Consider the following 19,917-nt stretch of genomic DNA (forward strand, 5'->3'; position numbering starts at 1 on the left):
AATCACTAAATTGTACTTCTGAAACCAGTACTACACTATATGTTAATTAACTTAAATTTAAAAATAAAAAATAAATTAATAATTGCTTAATAAATGAATGGCATTCTGATTCTCATAATGCCAACAACCAAGGAGTTGTACAGATATTTAGAGAAGATATTTCATTTAATTTTTTTAAGATTTTATTTATTTATTTGATACAAGCAGAGGGAGAGGGAGAAGCAGACTCCTCACTGAGCAGGTAGCTTGATACGGGGCTCCATTCCAGGACCGCAAGATCATTGGCCTGAGCTGAAGGCAGATACTTAACCAATTGAGCCACCCAGGTGCTCCAAGAGTGACCCATTTTAAAGATACCTGTACAACTACAACTCCCTCAGATTAACTGTTTTCTCATTCATCTTGTCCAGATTTTCTCTACTCTAGTATAGCTTGCTTTCTTTCCTCTCCTCTCCCCTCCCCTCGCCTCCCCTCCCCTCCCCTCCCCTCCCCTCTTCAGATTTATTTATTCTTTATTTAATAATCTTCCCTTCCCCTTCCCCTTCCCGAAAGACACACACACACAGAGAGAGAGAGAGACAGAGACAGAGACACAGGCACTGGGAGAAGCAGGCTCCATGCAGGGGAGCCCAATGAGGGACTAGATCCCAGGTCTCCAGGATCACACCCTGGGCTGAGGGGGCACTAAACTGCTGAGCCCCCCGGGCTGCCCCCCCCCCTTTTTAAGTGACAGAGCATATAAGTGGGGGAAGAGCAGAGGGAGAGGGAGAAGCAGGCTCTCCACTGAGCAGGGAGCCGGACGTGAGGCTCCATCCCAGGACTCTGGGATCATGACCTGAGCCAAAGGCAGACATTTAACAGACTGAGCACCCAGGTGTCCCCAGCTTCTTCTTTTTTACCCGAGTTTCTGACGTTAACTGACACTTTCAGATGCTGTTTCTCCATGGGTTATAGAGACAGTGCCATGCTAGCCAGAAACAGTGTTCCAGATTCAGTCTTTCAGCGCCCTGTGTTACTTATGTTCATTATTTGTTAGACTTTTACCTGCCCCACATTCCTCCCCCTCCCCCTCTTCCATATTAGGTAGTGATTTTCATAGTAAATTGACAGATGAATGAAGTTAAATGTCCCACTTTTCCAAGGCAGGGAGTGGAATGAAGAGGAGACTGGACACATAGAAACAAACTTTTCAGGGTGCCTGGTTGGCTCAGTTGGTGGAGCATGCGACTTGATCATGGGGTCATGAGTTCAAGCCCCATATAGGTGTAGAAATTATTTAAAAATAAAGTCTTCGGGATCCCTGGGTGGCGCGGCGGTTTGGCGCCTGCCCTTGGCTCAGGGCACGATCCTGGAGACCCGGGATCGAATCCCACGTCGGGCTTCTGGTGCATGGAGCCTGCTTCTCCCTCTGCCTGTGTCTCTGCCTCTCTCTCTGTGACTATCATAAATAAATAAAAAATTTAAAAAAAATTAAAAAAAATAAAAATAAAGTCTTCAAAAAAAAAAAAAAAAGAAAAGAAACAAGCTTTTCTGCTCAGGCACCTTGCTACCAAATTAGATTCTTAACTAGTCCACATTTAGGTTATAATTATGATAATTACTTTTTTTTTTTGACTCTTGCTGTATACCTGTCACATGTATGAACTTTATATTTATTATTTCATTTATTATTTTCCAACAACCTTATGTTGTGGACAATGTTATCCTATTTTACAGAGAGGAAAACTAATCCTTGCCTAGTAAAGTGGAAGTGCGATTTGAACCCATAGCCTCTAACTTCAGAGGCTTTTAACTCTTTTACCAATTTGCTTCCCATTTATTCCCAAGCCACAGGTAAGTTTCGACTAGTCTTTGGCACCTACATCCTATTTTCAGTACTGCCTAGATCTTTCCTTGGGTGCTTTCCTTTCTCAAGTTCCCACCAAACCTCTGGATGTACTTAGAGAAAACTAGTAGTCCAGAAACTACCTCTTGGAGAAACTCTGAAATTTCTACATTTGTAATTTTGTTTGAAGTGGCATGTCTTTAAAACTCTACTGTGATATGACAGCCAACCAGGTGTTCTCCTTCAGTTCCTTTTCACTCAACAATCGTTTACTGCATGTGCATACTGTTTGCTGTATGCACATACTATTGGGTGCTGTGAGCACAAGGAAGACTATGACCTATACTCTGCCTACATGGAACTTAATAGTTTTTCCAGCCTTGTCACTGCTTTGCCTTACTCCCACTTATAGTCAAGTCTCCCCCTTTCTTTGCCCTTCTAAACTAGAGCTTACTTGAAACTTGAGGGCATTGGTGTTTTCTTTTTTTTTTTTTTTAAGATTTATTTATTTATTTGAGAGATAGAGAGAGAGGAGAGCTTACATGAGTGGGAAGAGGGGTGGAGGGAGGGAGAGAATCTCAAGCAGAGTCCCCACTGAGCATGGAGTCTGACCCTGGGCTCCCTCTCACAGCCCTGAGACCATGATCTGAACTGAAATCAAGAGTCAGACACTTAACCAACTGAGCCACCTAGGTACTTCTTGAGGGAATTGTTAATGAGACTTCCTTCTTGGCAACCCAAACCCAATTGTCACTGGCTTTGTGACATTTATCTTCTTCCACTTTTGATCATCATCATTTATTTATGGTTTTTATTTAAAAATTTTTTTTGTATAAATATAACCTATTGGTTGAAAGAAAAACTTCAAATATAAGTGTGTACACTAAAAAATAAAAATTACCCCTTCCTTACCCCATCAGTACCACTTGCTGTTTTTTTCTTCTTTTTTGTTTTATAGCTTTCTTGAGATTTAATCGACATACAATAAACTACACATATTTAAAACATTTTGACATGTGTATATATACCCATGAAATCATTGCCATGAGGTAGTGAACATATCCATCTGTCCTCAAAATTTCCTCCCTCCCCTCTGTACCCCCAGAAACTCCCCTCTCTCAGGCAACTATCAGTCTACTTTTTATCACTGTGGATTCATTTTACTTTATAGATTTTTATGGAATGATACAGTAGGTACTTTTTTGGGGTCCAGATTTTTCACTCAACATAATTATTTTGAGATTTATCCGCTGTTGCATATATCACTGGTTCATTCCCTTTTTTTAAAAAAAAATTTATTTATTTATGATAGTTAGAGAGAGAGAGGCAGAGACACAGGCAGAGGGAGAAGCAGACTCCATGCACCGGGAGCCCGACGTGGGATTTGATCCCAGGTCTCCAGGATCGCGCCCTGGGCCAAAGGCAGGCGCCAAACCGCTGCACCACCCAGGGATCCCGGTTCATTCCCTTTTATAGCTGAGTAGTAGTTTATTGTATGGATATCATAATTTGTTTTATTCCTTCAACTGCTGATGAGTATTTGTGTACAAGTTTTGTGTTGACATATACTTTCACCTCTTTTGGGTTAAATACCTAGGAATAGACTAGCTGGATCAAGGTACATGTTTATTTAAGAAACTATCTCAGTGTCTTCCAAAGTGATGTGCCATTTCATATTCCCCCCCGTAATGCATGACTATTCCAGCTGCTCTTTATTTTTACCAGCATTTGGTACTGAAAGTCTTTAATTTTAGATATTCTATTAGGTGTATAGTATGTCTTGTGTTTTTAAAAAATTATTTATTTATTTATTTTTGTTTAAAGATTTTATTTATTTACTCATGAGACACACAGAGAGAGAGGCAGAGACACAGGCAGACGGAGAAGCAGGTGCTATGCAGGGAGCCTGATGTGGGACTCGATCCTGAGACTCCAGGACATGCCCTAAGCCAAAGGCAGATCTTAACCACGGAGCCACCCAGGTGTTTCTGTTTATTTTTTTTTTATTTTAAGATTTTATTTATTTACTCATGAGAGACACAGAGAGAGAGAGAGAGGCAGAGACACAGGTAGAGGGAGAAGCAGGCTCCATGCAGGGAGCCCGATGTGGGACTCGATCCCGGGACTCCAGGATAATGCCCTGGGCCAAAGGCAGGCACTAAACTGCTGAGCCACACAGGGATCCCTGCATTTCTGTTTTTTAAATCGAGTTGTTTATCACTGTATTTTGAAAGAGTAAAAAAAAAAATCTAAAGATTTTTTGTTTAAATTTTAAACAAATGTTTAAATAAAAAAATCTAAACATTTTGGTGGTTCAGTCAGTTAAGCAGACTTGATTTCGGCTTGGGTCGTGATCTCCAGATTGTGGGATCAAGCACTCCGTGGAGAGTCTGCTTGAGATTCTCTCTCTCCCCTTCTCCCTCTGCCCATCCTTCCTCTGAGATAAATAAATCTTAAAAAAAAATCTAAACACGAATTCTTTCTTAGATATATGCACTGCAATCTATGACTTGTCTTTTCATTCTCTTAATGTGTCTTAAGAGATTTTGATTTTAAGAATCCAATTAATCAGTTTTTAATTTTATAGATTATGCTTTGGTATCATGTCTAAGAAACCTTTGCTTAATAGAAGATCACAGAGATTTTTGCTCTACTGAATTGCCTTTGTACCTACCTTTGTAGAAAATCAGTCATGCATTGTATTCATTTCCTGGGACTGCCTAACGAAACACCATAAATTTGTGGCTTTAAACAATCTAAATTTATTCTCTCATGGTTCTGAAGTCTGAAATCAAAGTATTGTTAGGCAACGCTTCCTCTGGAGGCTGTAGGGGAGAATCCTCTCTTGTTAATTCTGGCTTTTGGTGACTCCAGACATTCTTTGGTTTATGGCAGCATAACTCCTATCTCTGCCTCTGTGTTTACCTGGTCTTCACCCCAGATACTTCTCAACTGACTTCCCCTCTTCTTTCTTCTCTTATTAAATTGAAGTATAGTTGATATTACAAAATTATATCAGTTTGAGGTGTACAACATAGCAATTCAACATTTATATATATTACGAAGTGCTTATCGTAAGTTAGTCATCATTTGGCACCATGCAAAATTATTACAATATTATTGACTATATTTTCTGTGTTGTACTTTACATCCCTATGATTTATTTATAACTGGAAATTTGTACCTCTTAATCCCCTTCACCTGTTTCTCCCATCTCTGCCAACCCCCCCTCCCAAGCAACCACCAATTTGTTTTCTGTATTTATGAGTCTGTTTTTGTTTTGCTTTGTTTTGTAGATTCCACATATAAATGATATATTACTATTATTAGTGCTTCTAGACATTTTCTGTTAATATACAAACTTTTTTTTATACAAATGGGATTTGTAGCTCACTGTTTAACAGTGTAATTTGGATATCTTCCCATATCAGTGCATAAAGAAGATCTACTCTGTTCTTTAAAAAAAAAAAGATTTATTTATTCATGAGAGAGAGAGAGAGAGAGAGAATGAGAGAGAGGCAGAGACATAGGCAAAGGGAGAAGCAGGCTCCATGCAAGGAGCCCGACGTGGGACTCCATCCCGGGACTCCAGGATCACACCCTGGGCCAAACGCAAGTGCTAAACTGCTGAGCTACCCAGGGATCCCTTACTCTGTTCTTTTTTAATGGCTATATAGTATTCTAGTCTATGAGTATACCATAAATATTTAACTAGTCTTTTATTGGTGGATATTTAGATATACAGTGATGAAGTAGATGTCCTTTTATATGTAACCAAATTGAGTATATTTGTAACATACATTCTGAGAAGTGGAATTGTTGGAGCACTTAAAATTTTTGCTAGATATAATCAATTACCCTTTGAAAAAGTTGTGCCAAGAACTTAACAGTGTTTCCTGTTCGTTTTCTCACCTTCTGGACAACACTGAGCATGATTGATCATAAATTTTGTTCATTTGATAGATTTAAAAAGAAATATCTTCTTGTTTTAATGTGTATTTCCTTAGTTACGAGTGAATTAGAGCATATTTTGATATTTTTGTTAGACATTTTACTTATTTTTCTGTGAATTATATACTTTTTTCTTTTTTTTTAAGATTTTATTTATTTGAGAGAGCAAGCATGAGTAGGGGTGAGGGGCAGATGGAGAGGGAGAAGCAGATTCCCTGGTATCATGACCTGAGCTGAAAGAGATACTTAACTGACTGAGCCACCCAGGAACCCCCTGCTTATTTTTCCATTGGGCTCTCTCTCTCTCTCTCTCTCTCTCTTTTTTTTTTTTTTACATATTTGGAAGAGTTCTTTTAATGTTAAGAAGTTAGCCCTTTATCTTCCAGCAAATGTGTGCTTCCCCCACCTGCTCCTGTAGTTGGTAGTTTGTAAATTACACACCTTCAGCTTGGGTGGTCCAACCTACTTACTTTCTAGATGAAGAAACTGAACTTCAAATAAGGTTAGTTCAAATAAGCTTATTTTTCCATTGGGCTCGCTCTCTCTCTCTCTCTCTCTCTCTCTCTCTCTCTTTTTTATGAGCATGTAGTCAGTAGTGAAGCTGAAACCAGCATCAAGTTTCCACTTCCAGTTTGGTGCTTTGGTTCCTTTTCCCATATACCATGCTATTTTTTAAAAAATTTTATTTATTTACTTATGAGAGACACACAGAGAGAGGCAGAGACACAGGCAGAGGGAGAAGTAGGCTCCCTGCCAGGAGCCTGAAGCGGGACTCGATTCCAGATCCTGGGACCACACCCTGAGCCGAAGGCAGACGCCCAACTGCTGACCCACCCAGGCGTCCCATACCATGCTATTTTTAAGGCTTACTCCTTTCTCTCCTCCACAGTTGCTTTTTTTTTTTTTTTTTTTTAAGATTTTATTTATTCATGAGAGACACAGAGAGAGAGAGACAGGGACACAGGCAGAGAGAAGCAGGCTCCATGCAAGGAGCCTGATGCAGGACTCGATCCTGGGTCCAGGATCACGCCCTGGGCTGAAGGTGGCGCTAAGCCACTGAGCCACCCAGGCTGCCCCCACAGTTGCTTTTTACCACTAGATCTTGCTACAACCAGATGTCTCATGTAAACTTAGAAATTTACCAGCCTGGTTATCAAAGTTAGGCCACAGGGTTGTACAGGAACGCGGGAGACTTCACAGGTATTGGATTGGTTTTTAATGCACGAGTAACTAAACTAGTTTCTCAATATGTCAATTATGTTCTTTTCATTTGTTTAAAAAATGTGTTTTATTTCATAGGTTCATGGGTGTGTGTGTACATCAAGGACAGTTGCATGCACTCACAGAGGTAAGATTGAAGTAAGCATATTGAAGTGGCTTCTTTGCCTTAGTGTCAGCATTTTTGGTTCCATAGTAATTGTTACTTGTGTATGTTAGCAAAATGTGTATGCATTTACATTTATGCAAAAATGGCAGTGTTAACAATACTTTCTTCTCTTATCTGGGGACAATGGTCATTATCTCTAAATACTCTTGGAGTCCCTTATAATACTTCGTGAGTACTCTGAGATTATGAGTGTCCAAATATTATATTGACTCTTGCTGCCTGAATGACCCCTTCCTAACCTAAGGGATGGCGTCACTTGGCTGCAGACTCATGGCAACAAATTCCCAGACTACCCATACACGTTTGCTGTCCTGATCTAGAATTCCACTCACTGTTCTATTGTCCTGATTGGTCTTATTACTCCTTGGAATCAGTTTACCTTTCCAATCTCATTTCATTTTCAGCCTCTTCTAGGCAGTTAATATGCGAGAGTCACTATTTAGCCTCTGAGGATCAGAGAATCCTCTCTAGAACAAAGGCTTCCTAAATTCGGGTACTGAGCTATTAGCTTCAGAATTTGCTTGGATACTTCTTAGAAACACAGGTTCCTGGAATCTTCTAGGTTTAGTAGGTCTTCATAAGACCCATATATATTCTTAAAAGCTCCTCAAATTATTCAGGTGAGCATCTAGATTTGAGAATCTATGTTCTAGGATGTATTCATAATCCTCCTTGGGAAGTAAGTACCAAAATACAAAGTGAAGAAACTTGGGAAGGTAAATTTTTTTAAACGAAGATTTTGGTTTTTTTTATTCAGGAAACATGCAGAGAGAGAGAGAGGCAGACACATAGGCAGAGGGAGAAGCAGGCTTCCTCGGGAAGCCTGATGCAGAAGCAGAACTTGATCCCAGGACCCCGGGACAACCACTGAGCCACCCAGGTGCCCTGGAAGGAAAATTGTTTAACAGAATTTGTTAGTATTGGTTTCCTCTGGCTTGGTGCCTGGTATTAGTCCTTAATATCTGATGAAGGAAGGCATCCTATCTTATATGGAAGGCCAAGGAAGACAGAATAATGAGGTGGTAAAGAGCATGGGCCTTGATGTCTTGATTGTCAAGGTTTGAATTTCTGTCTCAGTATTGTCATCTGTAAAATGGGAATAATAATAAAATATCTGCCCCAGGGAGTCTAGATAGAGAAGACCAGTGTCTGAGCCCTAGAGTATTTCAATTTTAAAAATCTGAGAAGGGCATTTTGAGAGGGTATAGCTAGTAAGTTAGGAAGAAAACGAGAGTATTTTGGCCTAGAATGGAAAGGGGAGTTTCAAGGAGGAGGGAGTAAGTAACTGTGGCAGATCTTGCTGATAAAATGATGACCTCTCAGGGATTTTGTGAAGAGGAAATGTAAAATGCTTATTTAGCACAGTGCCTGGCATATAGTAACTGGTTAATACATTTTAACTATTACAGCTTTAAAAAAAAAAAAGATTTTATTCATTCACGAGCAACACAGAGAGAACGGCAGAGACATAGGCAGAGGGAGAGACAGGCTCTCCGCAAGGAGCCTGATGCGGAACTTGATCCTGGACCCCAGGATCATGCTCTGAGCTGAAAGCAGATGCTTAACCGCTGAGCCATCCAGGCATCCCATACAGCTTTATTATTAACATTGACTGGTCCTTCTGAACTCCTTGAATTCTCAATCTTTTTCATTTGGTACTTAATACTGCTGTTCAGGTACTGCTGTTAATGTTATTAAAATTTTTTAAAACTTTTTATTGAAGTATGACATAACAGAAAAAGCACACATATGATATATGTACGGCTCGCTAAATTTTTACAAATGAACACACCCATTACCAGGATTCCAGATCAAAAAACATATTCTGTGTATTTCTTTTCTCAGAAGTGAGTATATAAATTTTTCAAAGACAAAACTCTCGGGGCACCTGGGTGGCTCAGTGGTTGAGCATCTGCCTTTGTCAGGTCGTGAGGCCAGGGTCCTGGGGTTGAGTCCTGCATCAGGGTCCCCACAGGGAGCCTGCTTCCCCCTCTGCCTGTGTCTCTGCCTCTCTGTTTGTCTCTCATGAATAAATAAATCAAATCTTTAAAAAAAAAAAAAAAAACAAAAAAGAGAGAAAACTCTCTCCTCTCAAGCCTTCTATCTGCCAGAGCTCTGCCACTAAAAATCGTTAAAGTATTTGTTGTACTTCCTGTTTATATCATTGTTCTCTGTAATGTGAGTTTACTGGAAGGGCTTGTATGTTGGTTTTGCTGACAAAGAAGAACATGCTTTAAAATCTGTGATCAGGGATCCCTGGGTGGCGCAGCGGTTTGGCGCCTGCCTTTGGCCCAGGGCGCGATCCTGGAGACCCAGGATCGAATCCCACATCGGGCTCCTGGTGCATGGAGCCTGCTTCTCCATCTGCCTATGTCTCTGCCTCTCTCTCTTTCTCTCTCTGTGACTATCATAAATAAATAAAAAAAAATTAAAATCTGTGATCAGGGCAGCCCGGGTGGCTCAGCGGTTTAGTGCCACCTTCCACCCAATGCCTGATCCTGGAGACCCGGGATCAAGTCCCACATCAGGCTCCCTGCATGGAGCCTGCTTCTCCCTCTGCCTGTGTCTCTGCCTCTCTCTCTCTCTCTCTCTCTCTCTCTCTCGAATAAATAAATAAAATCTTTTAAAAAATAAAAAAGATAAAATCCGTGATCATGTTGCAAATTCGGAAGTGGGGTGTAGGGATCCCTGGGTGGCGCAGCGGTTTGGCGCCTGCCTTTGGCCCAGGGTGCGATCCTGGAGACCCGGGATCGAATCCCACGTCAGGCTCCCCGTGCATGGAGACTGTTTCTCCCTCTGTGTCTCTGCCTCTCTCTCTCTCTCTCTCTCTCTCTCATGAATAAATAAGTAAAATCTTAAAAAAAATAAAACTCAGAAATCTATACTTAACTAGAGATGAAACTATCTATAGTAGTTAGTAGTACCTAACTGTATAACTGTTCCAAGTTCAATTAATGTCTACAATTTTATTCTTTTTTTAAAAGATTTTGTTTATTTGAGAGAGATAGAGCACAAGCAGGGGGAGGGCAGAGGGAGAAGGAGTCTTCTCCACTGAGCAGGGAGCCCGACCTGAGCTAAAGGCAGATGCTTTACTGACTGGGCCATCTAGGCACCCCAATGTCTGCTTTTAAAGAAGGCACACAGAAATGGTTCAAGCCTAGGAAAGTCCAGATCACTACTGTAAAGGAGACATATTCTTCCTAATAATATCAATACTTTATAGGCACTAACAAGAGCTGTTTGTTTACTGTCATTATTGACAAATTATTTTAAGAGAAATAAGGAGTGATGCTCACATTATTATTGGACAGTTCTGCTAGTCTCACTTGGGCTCATTCATGTATCTGGCAGGTCAACTGGTAGTCTGATCTAGTTTGGGCTTTGCTGGGACTGCTTTCAGTTGCTTCCATCCTTCCTTTGGGACCAGCAGACCAGCCTGGTTGTGATGATACCAGAACAGCAAGAGTATGCCAGCCATTTGCACAAGTGCTTTTCATGATTCTTCTTATATTCAAGTTTGCTTGGCCAACATTCCCATTGGACAAAACAAGTCACACCTGAGTTCACATTGGGAACATACTGCAAAGTTCTGTGTCAAAGGGCATGAATTGCATAAAGGGTAAAGAATTGGAACCACTGTTGCAATCTCTCCTATCCTATAAATATCTCAATTACCAGATCATAATTTGTCTTTTCTACCCTACTTGAGGGCAAAGAGTTTTTCCCATTACAAAAATCATAGCAGCTATCAGTTAGTTATTAAACACTACTGGGGGCTAAGTGCCATGCTTGGTGCTTTATATATTAGCTATAATTCTCACAATTCTGTAATCATATTTTCTCCATTTTATAGGTGAGAAAAGTAGGCTTAGAGAAATTGAGTTTCCAAAGTAGAATTTGGGTCCAGATTCCTTTGACTTCAAAGCCAAACCCTTTCTATTTTAACATACTGTCCTTAATTCCCTTATATATTTCCCATAGTGCTAAGGGCTTATGTATATTCCCCCACAGGTTCTTGAATGTATAGCATGTGTAGTATTTGTAGAATTGGACTCTATTTTTATATTTTGGTTTACTTGGAAGAGATATTTTCTGGTTATTGGATAGATTAAAATGTGTTTGGTTGCAATTTATCAGCAGCTAAATAGATGTTATTTAGAGACCCTATGTCTTTCTATCTCTTTTCTCTGTCTTTACGTTGTCAGCTTCATCCTATGGTGGTTGTCATTCTACTCAAAAAGTAGCTGCCACCAATTTACATGCTATATACATTTTTTCTTCCATATCCAAGATGGAAGTGTGGGACATTGCCAAAGATAGTAGACAGAGAGAGAGATACTTTGACACAGATTATGCATCATCTCCTAATGTCTTCTTTTTAAGCTTGTTAAGAAAGGCACAAAGAGGGAAATATCCTCATATAATCAAATAGTTCAGGGAACCTCTTTGTGCAGAACCTTTTGGTGCCTAGAAGATTGGACGTTTGGGGAATGAGTGGGGTGTAAGTTCAGGTAGGAATCTTAAGTGACAATATTCTGTGCTCAAAAGAGTCAGCAAAATAATTACTTGGCAGAGGTTTTGGAGTCTCTCTTGCCTTTTCTACCATGCAGAAACTATGCTTTTCTTACCGTTCCAGTAAGAACCACTCAGCTACAGACACAGCAATTACTTGGCCTGTGACGGTATTCATTCTCTTTATAGCAAAGTCACTTCAATCAGCCAGATACTTGGTACTAAAAGACACTTTTGGAGCTCTTAGCTCATGAGGGAGTGGATCAGTCCTGCAGGTGGCTGAAAAGAACTTTTTATTCACATAGCCCTCATCCTCTTCTCACCATTTCTACCCCTACTATACACCTTCTTTCTTTTTTAAAGAATACTTTGGAAATTCTTTGTCTATGTGGGTTCACATGCATTGTTTCTGAGTTGTTTTTTGTCAGACTTATAAGAAGCCTTATATAATCAGAGAGTTTATAATGAAAGGAAACTCTGTCGGTTCAGTGACCAAACTCATGCATTATTTATAAAAGTGTGCAGCCAGACCCTGATTCCAGTTTCTTGGTGTCCTGTGATATTGCTATTAGTTGTGCCTGCTTTTTTTTTTTTTTTTTTTTTTTTTTTTTTTGTTCTGTGTGGTCCAGTACAGAGTATTCGTGGCCTTATGTACCCAGCCAGATGTGGTATTGTCTGGTGCCTGCCTTGGGTTAACTTTTGCAGCATAGCCATACCTATCTTTCAAGCATGGGATGACTTTGAGGAAGCTATTTCTACCACATGCTAGTTAAGAGGACACTCTAGATGTAGCAACAATGAATGATTGCTCCTATTGACTCAAGACTTCTAAAGGAGTGGTGAATGTAGGAGAAATGACAAGATGTGAATTAACACCTGCAAGGGAAGAAAGAAATTCCATTTACACATACCACTTTGAGTGATTCTGCTAGGCTCTGGGCTTATCAGGATGGAAAAGAAGCCTGTTCCCCTAGTTATTGATGTATAACAAACTACCCTAAAACTTAGTGATTTAAAACAACCATTTTATTTTGCTTGTGATTTTTGTAGGTCGGGACTTTGAAAGGGCTCTGCTGGGTGTCTGGTCCACATGTATCAGCTAGAGGACCCACTTCCAGGATGGCTGCTTCATTCACATATCTGGTGCTATGGTGAATGAAGGTGGCTTGGCCCCTGTCTTACACTACATGGTATCTCATTCACTAGGTCATCTCCATATAGCTTGAGCTCTCCTGAGCTTCCCACAGCTTGGTGATCTCAAGATAGTTAGACTTTATATATGGTGACTAGTGAGAGGTACAGGCCACGTAAGTGGAAACTGAAAGACTTCTTATGACCTACTTTGGAAGTTCCAGAATGTCACTTATGCTGCATTCTCTTGGTCAGTTCTGATTCACAGGGAGGGGAATTATTAGACTCTACATCTCACTGACCATTTTATTCCACTGCAATGTGTTTCATGAACTCAGTGTTTAGTGACCGGGGTAGTAAGAAATTTCTTACTATGTCCTTCTTTAAAAGCTATTTAAAAATGAAAAAAAATAAAAGCTATTTTTAAATATCCATGGGGCATCTCAGGTGCCTCAGCGGCTTATCGCTGCCTTCAGCCCGGGCGTGATCCTGAAGACCTGGGATTGAGTCCCACGTCGGGCTCCCTGCTCCTCCCTCTGCCTGTGTCTCTGCCTCTCTTTTTCTCTCTGTGTCTCTCATGAATCAATAAATAAAATCTTAAAAAATCCAGCCATTACTCCATACTGTTAATTAACTCTTAGATCTCCATATATATTTATAGTTATTATAGTTCATATTCATTTTTTCTGTCATCTCGTTTTCCACTCAATTATTTTACTAATATTTTATTTTTAATTAATTTTATTATTTTTTAAAGATTTTATTTATGTATTTATTCATGAGAGACACACAGAGAGAGGCAGAGACAGATAGACAGGAAGTCCAATGTGGGACTCGATTCTGGGACTCCAGGATCATGCCCTGAGCCACAGGCAGATGCTCAACCACTGAGCCACCCAGGTGTCCCTAATATTTCATTTAAAAAAAGATTTTATTTATTTATTCATGAGAGACACAGAGGCAGAGACACAGGCAGAGGAAGAAGTAGACTCCGTGCAGGGAGCTCAATGTGGGGCTCGATACTGGGACTACAGGATCATGCCCTGAGCCAAAGGCAAATGCTCAACTGCTGAGCTACCCAGGCATCCCTTTACTAATATTTCAAATATAACATAGCTCAGTTAGATCACTCTTTTTAATCTTACCATTTCTTTTTTTTTTTTTAAGATTTTATTTATTCATGAGAGACACGGCGGGCGGGGGGGAGAGACAGACAGACAGAGACATAGGCAGAGGGAAGAGAAGCAGGCTCCATGCAGGAAGCCCCATGTGGGACTTGATCCCGGGACTCCAGGATCACGACCTGAGCTGAAGGCAGATGCCTAACCGCTGAGCCACACAGGTGTCCCTCAATCTTACCATTTTTTATTGTTAGAATACTTATTCCTCCAAATAAAAACTACAGAATTGGTTTTTATATTTTCTCATTTCTTGAATTTAATCATTTCCCAATCCTATTATTTTCTTTGTGATATCTTTCTTACTCTTCTTTCTCTGCATGTTATTCCATGCCTTGATTCCTACAAAGGCTTTGGCTGGTTTTCCTATCTCTAATCTTTCTTTGCTTTAGTTTGATATATGATTACTCAAATAATCCATTAGGCATACTTTGATAATGTGATGCTTCTGTTTAAAAACTTCTGTTTAGGGGATCCCTGGGTGGCGCAGCGGTTTAGCGCCTGCCTTTGGCCCAGGGCACGATCCTGGAGACCGGGATCGAATCCCACGTCGGGCTCCCGGTGCATGGAGCCTGCTTCTCCCTCCTCCTGTGTCTCTGCCTCTCTCTCTCTCTGTGTGTGACTATCATAAATAAATAAAAGTAAAAAAAAAAAAAAAAACAAACAAAAAACTTCTAAAAGAAATAAAAAAAAAAAAACTTCTGTTTAGGGGCTCCTGGGTGACACAGATGGTTGAGCATCTGACTCTTGGTTTCACTCAGGTGGTGATCTCGGGATTGTGAGATCGAGCCCCATGTGAGGCCCTGTGCTCAGTGGGGAGTCTGCTTGAATTTCTCTCTCCCTCTGCCCTACCTCATTTCCCCTGTACATATTTCTCTCTCTCTCTCTCTCAAAAATAAATAACTCTTAAAAAATTCTTTAAAACTTCTATTTAGCAGTCTAGACTCTCTTTGATTTCAAAATACACATCCCCCCCCCTTTAGTTAGGCAGGTCTTTCTGCTCTTTTCTGCACATACTGGCCTTAAATGTGCCTTCCAGAAACTGGGATGCCCTTATTTCTCTTCTTCCTCCCACTTTCCAAGTGATGTCAAATCCCATGCTCTCTAACGGAGCTCAGTCTCCTAAATAAGGCCAGTGATAATGCTTTGTGTGGCTGGGCCCATCGTATATGTTTAGGATGTTTGTAGTTAGTTGTTTAGTGTAGACTCAGCTCTCAGAAGGCTGAATTAGCCCCAGTGGAAAGAGCTCAAGGTTAGAGCGAATCACTCTGTGTGAAATGTGTAAAATGTCACATTTCCAGTTGTTTCACAATTAAAAGTTTATTTCATTTATACTTGTAAAAAATAGATAAAAACATTCTTATAAATACCTTGTGGCATCTTTTTTAAAAAGGTAGCTATAATTTTTTGGTTTGGCCATTTAGTAATAAAAAAAAATCTCTAAATTGTGGCACATATTTTCTGCCCTTATTTTTAGTAACTCCCTATGACATTTGAGAAACAAGAATTTAAGGTTGGCAGTCTAACCCACAAATAATAGAATAGTTTAGGTTACTTTATTCTTTTTTTTTAAGATTTTATTTTATTTCATTTTTTTATTTTTATTTTTTTAATTTATTTATTCATAGAGACACAGCTAGAGAGAGAGGTAGAGACACAGGCAGAGGGAGAAGCAGGCACCACGCAGGGAGCCCAATGTGGGACTCGATCCCGGGTCTCCAGGATCACGCCCTGGGCTGCAGGCGGCGCTAAACCGCTGCGCCACCCGGGGCTGCCCAAGATTTTATTTATTTATTCATGAGAGACACACAAACAGAGAGAGAGAGACAGAGACACAGGCAGAGGGAAAAGCAGGCTCCATGCAGGGAGCCTGATGTGGGACTCAATCCCGGAACTCCAAGATCATGCTCTAGGCCGAAGGCAGGCACTAAACCGCTGAGCCACCCAGGGATCCCTAGTTTACTTTATTCTTAAAGCAGTTTACTCCCTGACTTGCTAGCTTGCTTCTGGCTCATTTACTCAATTCAGAAAATATTTTTTGGGCTTCTACTACGTATTTAGCACCATTCCAGGCACTGGGAATATGATAATGAACAAATAATAATCTCTGCCCTCTGGAACTTACATTGTGATAAGCAGAGGGGTAGGTGGGAGAGTTAGACTATACAGGAAACAAATTGTAATATATGTGGTTTAAGTGCCATGGGGTTTGCAGTGGACAGGGAAGGTCTCAGAGAAAAAACAAAAATTAAGGAGGTAAGGGAACTAGCTGCATGAATATCTGGGAAAAGAATGTTCTAGGAAGTGGGAACAGCAATGCAAAGACATGGAGGCAGAAATGTGCCTGGTATTGTCGAAGAACTCCAAGGAGGGTGACGTGGCTGCAGTGGAGCGAGTAAAGGACAGTAGATGGAGGTAAGAGTGGAAATGCGGGCCAGATCACACAGTCTTGTAGATCATTGTAAGAGCTTCAGCTTTTACTCAGGCTGAATTGTGAAATCCTTGGGAGCTTTTGGTTAGAGCTGTGATATGATGTAACTTATCTTTTAAAAAGATAACTACTGTGAGGGTAAGGTGAATAAACTGAAAAAGAAGACAAGGGTGAAAGCAGAAAGACTAGTAGAGATGATTGCAGTAAAGTCTGTGCAGTAAATAAGGACTATGCAGAAAGGGTGAGAGATGGTGGTAACTTGGACCAGAGTGCTGCTGGTGATTCTGGATCTATTTTGAGGGTAAGCTAGGCTTTCCTGATGCATTAGGTATGGGATATGAGAAGATAAAAGGAGTCAAGGATAACTCTGAGGTTTTTGGTCAGAACACCTGAAGGGTACAGTTGATATTAATGGAGCTAGGGAAGATTATAGGATGTACAAGATGGGAGGGGATTGAGAGGTCAGTTTTAGCAGGTTGAGTTTGAAATATTTATTGGACATACAGGTGGTGATAACTTCATAGAGCATGGGGATTCCAAGGAATACTCTGAGTGATACCTTCCTTGTTCAGATCCTGTTTGTCAGCGTCTTCTTTAGAAAACATCTCCCTGGTTTGGAAGGAGGCATCTTTTAGCAACTGCTGTATTACTTTCTGAGTAATGATAATGAAAAAATCACTAAGTTGTCTGTCTTTCTTTTTTCCTATTTTATCCTATGTTTACTAGACTTTAAGCTCCTTGGGCTTCATTATTTTTTTCACTACTCAGTCTTCAACAGGCATATAAAGGCATGCAATAAATACTAGTTGGGTGAGCAGATAAATGTATGAATGAATGAATGAATGAATGAATACTGCTTCCCACAGTTGAACTTAACAGCAGTTAATCTGTTTGCCACAAAGACATTTGCCTCTTTTAAGGTGGTTTTGGCCATTCATTTGATGCATCAAATGATGCATTCTCATTCTCAGTGTTGGTAATGATAGGACAGCAAGAGGATTTAAAAAATGCTTAAGGGATTTCTCACTAATCTTTCTCCTTATCCTCTCTATGACTATGAGACTAGTGTGGCAATTGAATTCATAAAGTTCTTTTTGAGTTTCCCCTAAACCAGTTTCTAACAGAAGTTTTGACAAGTGTGCTTTTCTTAACTTGATAAGTGGTATCATTCACAGGAATTGGGTCTGTGTAGGCCCTTGAGTGCTGTTCTAAAGTAGTTTGGACCCTGTAGCAAGACTGGAAGGACAGAGGAAGGATGGTATACCTCTCCTACATTCCTGCTACTCAAGGGCATTTCAGCATTCCTACACCAGATACATCATCACTGTCTGCACTTTCTGTGTTTACTTGTTCTTTATGTTGGTCTTTTCTTGTTATCATTATTTGCTTATATAGAAAATTCTTAGATCAGTGATTTCCAAAGGGAATCATAAGCATTTCTTTCTTGAACATGCCCATTTTAGCATATTTCACTTTCCTAAAGAAATGGCTTATGTTTATTTTCTACCCAACAAACAATTACTAAGCAGTTGCTTTATGTTAAGGGCCAATTTAGATCAACTTCAAAAATGAAAAGCTAGTCTATGAAGGTGGCAGAACAATTGTCTAAAGGTGGGCACCCGAGTGGCTCAGTTGATTAATTACCTGCCTTCAACTCAGGTCATGATTTCCGGATCCTGGGAGCAAGCCCCACCTCAGGCTCCCTGCTCAGTGAGAAGTCCGCTTCTCTCTCTGTTCCTCCCCTTGTTTGTGCTCTCTCTCATGAATAAATAAATAAAATCTTAAGATTTTAAGAGAGAGAGAGAGAGGGAGAGAGAGAGAGAGAGAGAGAGAGAGAGAGAGGCAGGCTCCATGCAGGGAGCCCTAGGTGGGACTCGATCCTGGGACCCTGGGATTACGACCTGGGCCGAAGGCAGGTTCTCAACTGCTGAGCCACCCGGGCATCCCTTCCAGCTCTTTTTCATCTTCTACTTTCTGTTTCTATTATTTTGACTGCTTCAGGTACCTTATAGAAGTGGAATCATACAGCATTTGTCTTTTTGTGACAGGCTTATTTCACTCATGATAATATCTGAAAGGTTTATCCATGTGGTAACATGTGACAGGATTTCCTTCCTTCCTTTTTTTTTTAAAATTTTTATTTATTTATGATAGTCACACACACAGAGAGAGAGAGAGGTAGAGACACAGGCAGAGGGAGAAGCAGGCTCCATGCACCGGGAGCACGACGTGGGATTCGATCTCGGGTCTCCAGGATCGCGCCCTGGGCCAAAGGCAGGCGCTAAAACGCTGCGCCACCCAGGGATCCCGTCCTTCCTTCCTTTTTAAGAATAAAAAATATCCATTGTGAATATATACCACTCATCTGTTGGTGGACATAAGCACAGTGTTTAATACAAATCTAATTTTGTTTCTCCCTGCATAAACCCTTCCATGTCTCCTCATTGCCCTGAGGGTCAAGTTAAAACACCTGATTCTACTACTGCTTATCTGTGTAGCTTCACTGCTCACTTCTGTGACCTTTTTGCTGTCTCAATTGTGTACCACAGTTATACTGAACTTTTTCAGTTCCATAAATGGCACATGACCCTTTCCACTTCTGGGCCTATGTACCAGCTCTTCTCTCTACCTAGAACACAACCTCTCTATCTCCCATTGGCCTTGCCCACTCCTACTTAACTTATTTTCTCTTGGAAGCCTTTTCTGATCTCCTAAGGTTGGGTACCCCTCCTGTATACTTCCATATTACAATAGCATTTATCATTGATTTTTATTCACTGCTTGTGCATATAGATTATAAATTCCTTAAGGGCAAGGACCATTTTTTTTACATTGGTATCAGTTGGTTCCTAGCATACATACTGCCTGACAAATGATAGCTGCTTATCATATTTGTTGATTGAATGAATAAATGAATAATCAGTGGCATTTTCTGGCTCAAAACCTTCAGTGATTTCTTCATTGATTACAGTGTTGTTTTATAAGTTTAATTGCTTACCAGAATTGCTTAGGGGCTTTTGAGAAAGTGCAGATACCAGGACCTCACACAAGACCCACTGAATTAAAGTCTTGGGAGAAGCCCAGACATCTAAAAACTTTATTAATTTATAGGGTGCAGGGACACCTGAGTGGCTTAGTGGTTGAGCGTCTGCCTTTGGCTCAGGGCGTGATCCCGGGTCTGGGGTTTGAGTCCCATATCAGCCTCCCTGTGAGGAGCCTGCTTCTCCCTATCTATGTCTCTGTCTCTTTCTCTGTGTCTCTCATGGATAAATAAATAAAATCTTTAAAAAAAATCATGAAGTGCATAGGTTATCCTGTGCACAGTGAAGGTTAAAATATAGAATTCAGGATAAACTCTTAGCTCAGTATCCTAGTCCTCTGTGCCTTTAGCATCATACCTTTTTTCTAAGTCTTTAGCAAGTACTCTCTCATTCAGACAAACTGATTTTCATGTGTTTACTAATGTAGTCTACATTTTTTGCCTCCTTATTAATATTTTTTC

At 40.4% G+C, this 19,917-nt stretch overlaps 1 protein-coding gene across 1 annotated transcript in view; it reads left to right on the top strand.

Moving 5' to 3' along the window:
• Window positions 1–19,917, top strand: part of TESK2 (testis associated actin remodelling kinase 2) — a 135,051-nt gene that overhangs the window by 88,645 nt on the left and 26,489 nt on the right. Inside the window, exon 4 of the mRNA XM_055341690.1 lies at window positions 7,076–7,124. Coding sequence (XP_055197665.1) covers window positions 7,076–7,124 — 49 coding nt within the window. The remainder of the gene's footprint in view (window positions 1–7,075; window positions 7,125–19,917) is intronic.

The sequence above is a fragment of the Nyctereutes procyonoides genome, unplaced genomic scaffold, assembly GCF_905146905.1.
Source record: "Nyctereutes procyonoides isolate TBG_1078 unplaced genomic scaffold, NYPRO_anot_genome, whole genome shotgun sequence".
NCBI classification, from domain to species: domain Eukaryota; kingdom Metazoa; phylum Chordata; class Mammalia; order Carnivora; family Canidae; genus Nyctereutes; species Nyctereutes procyonoides.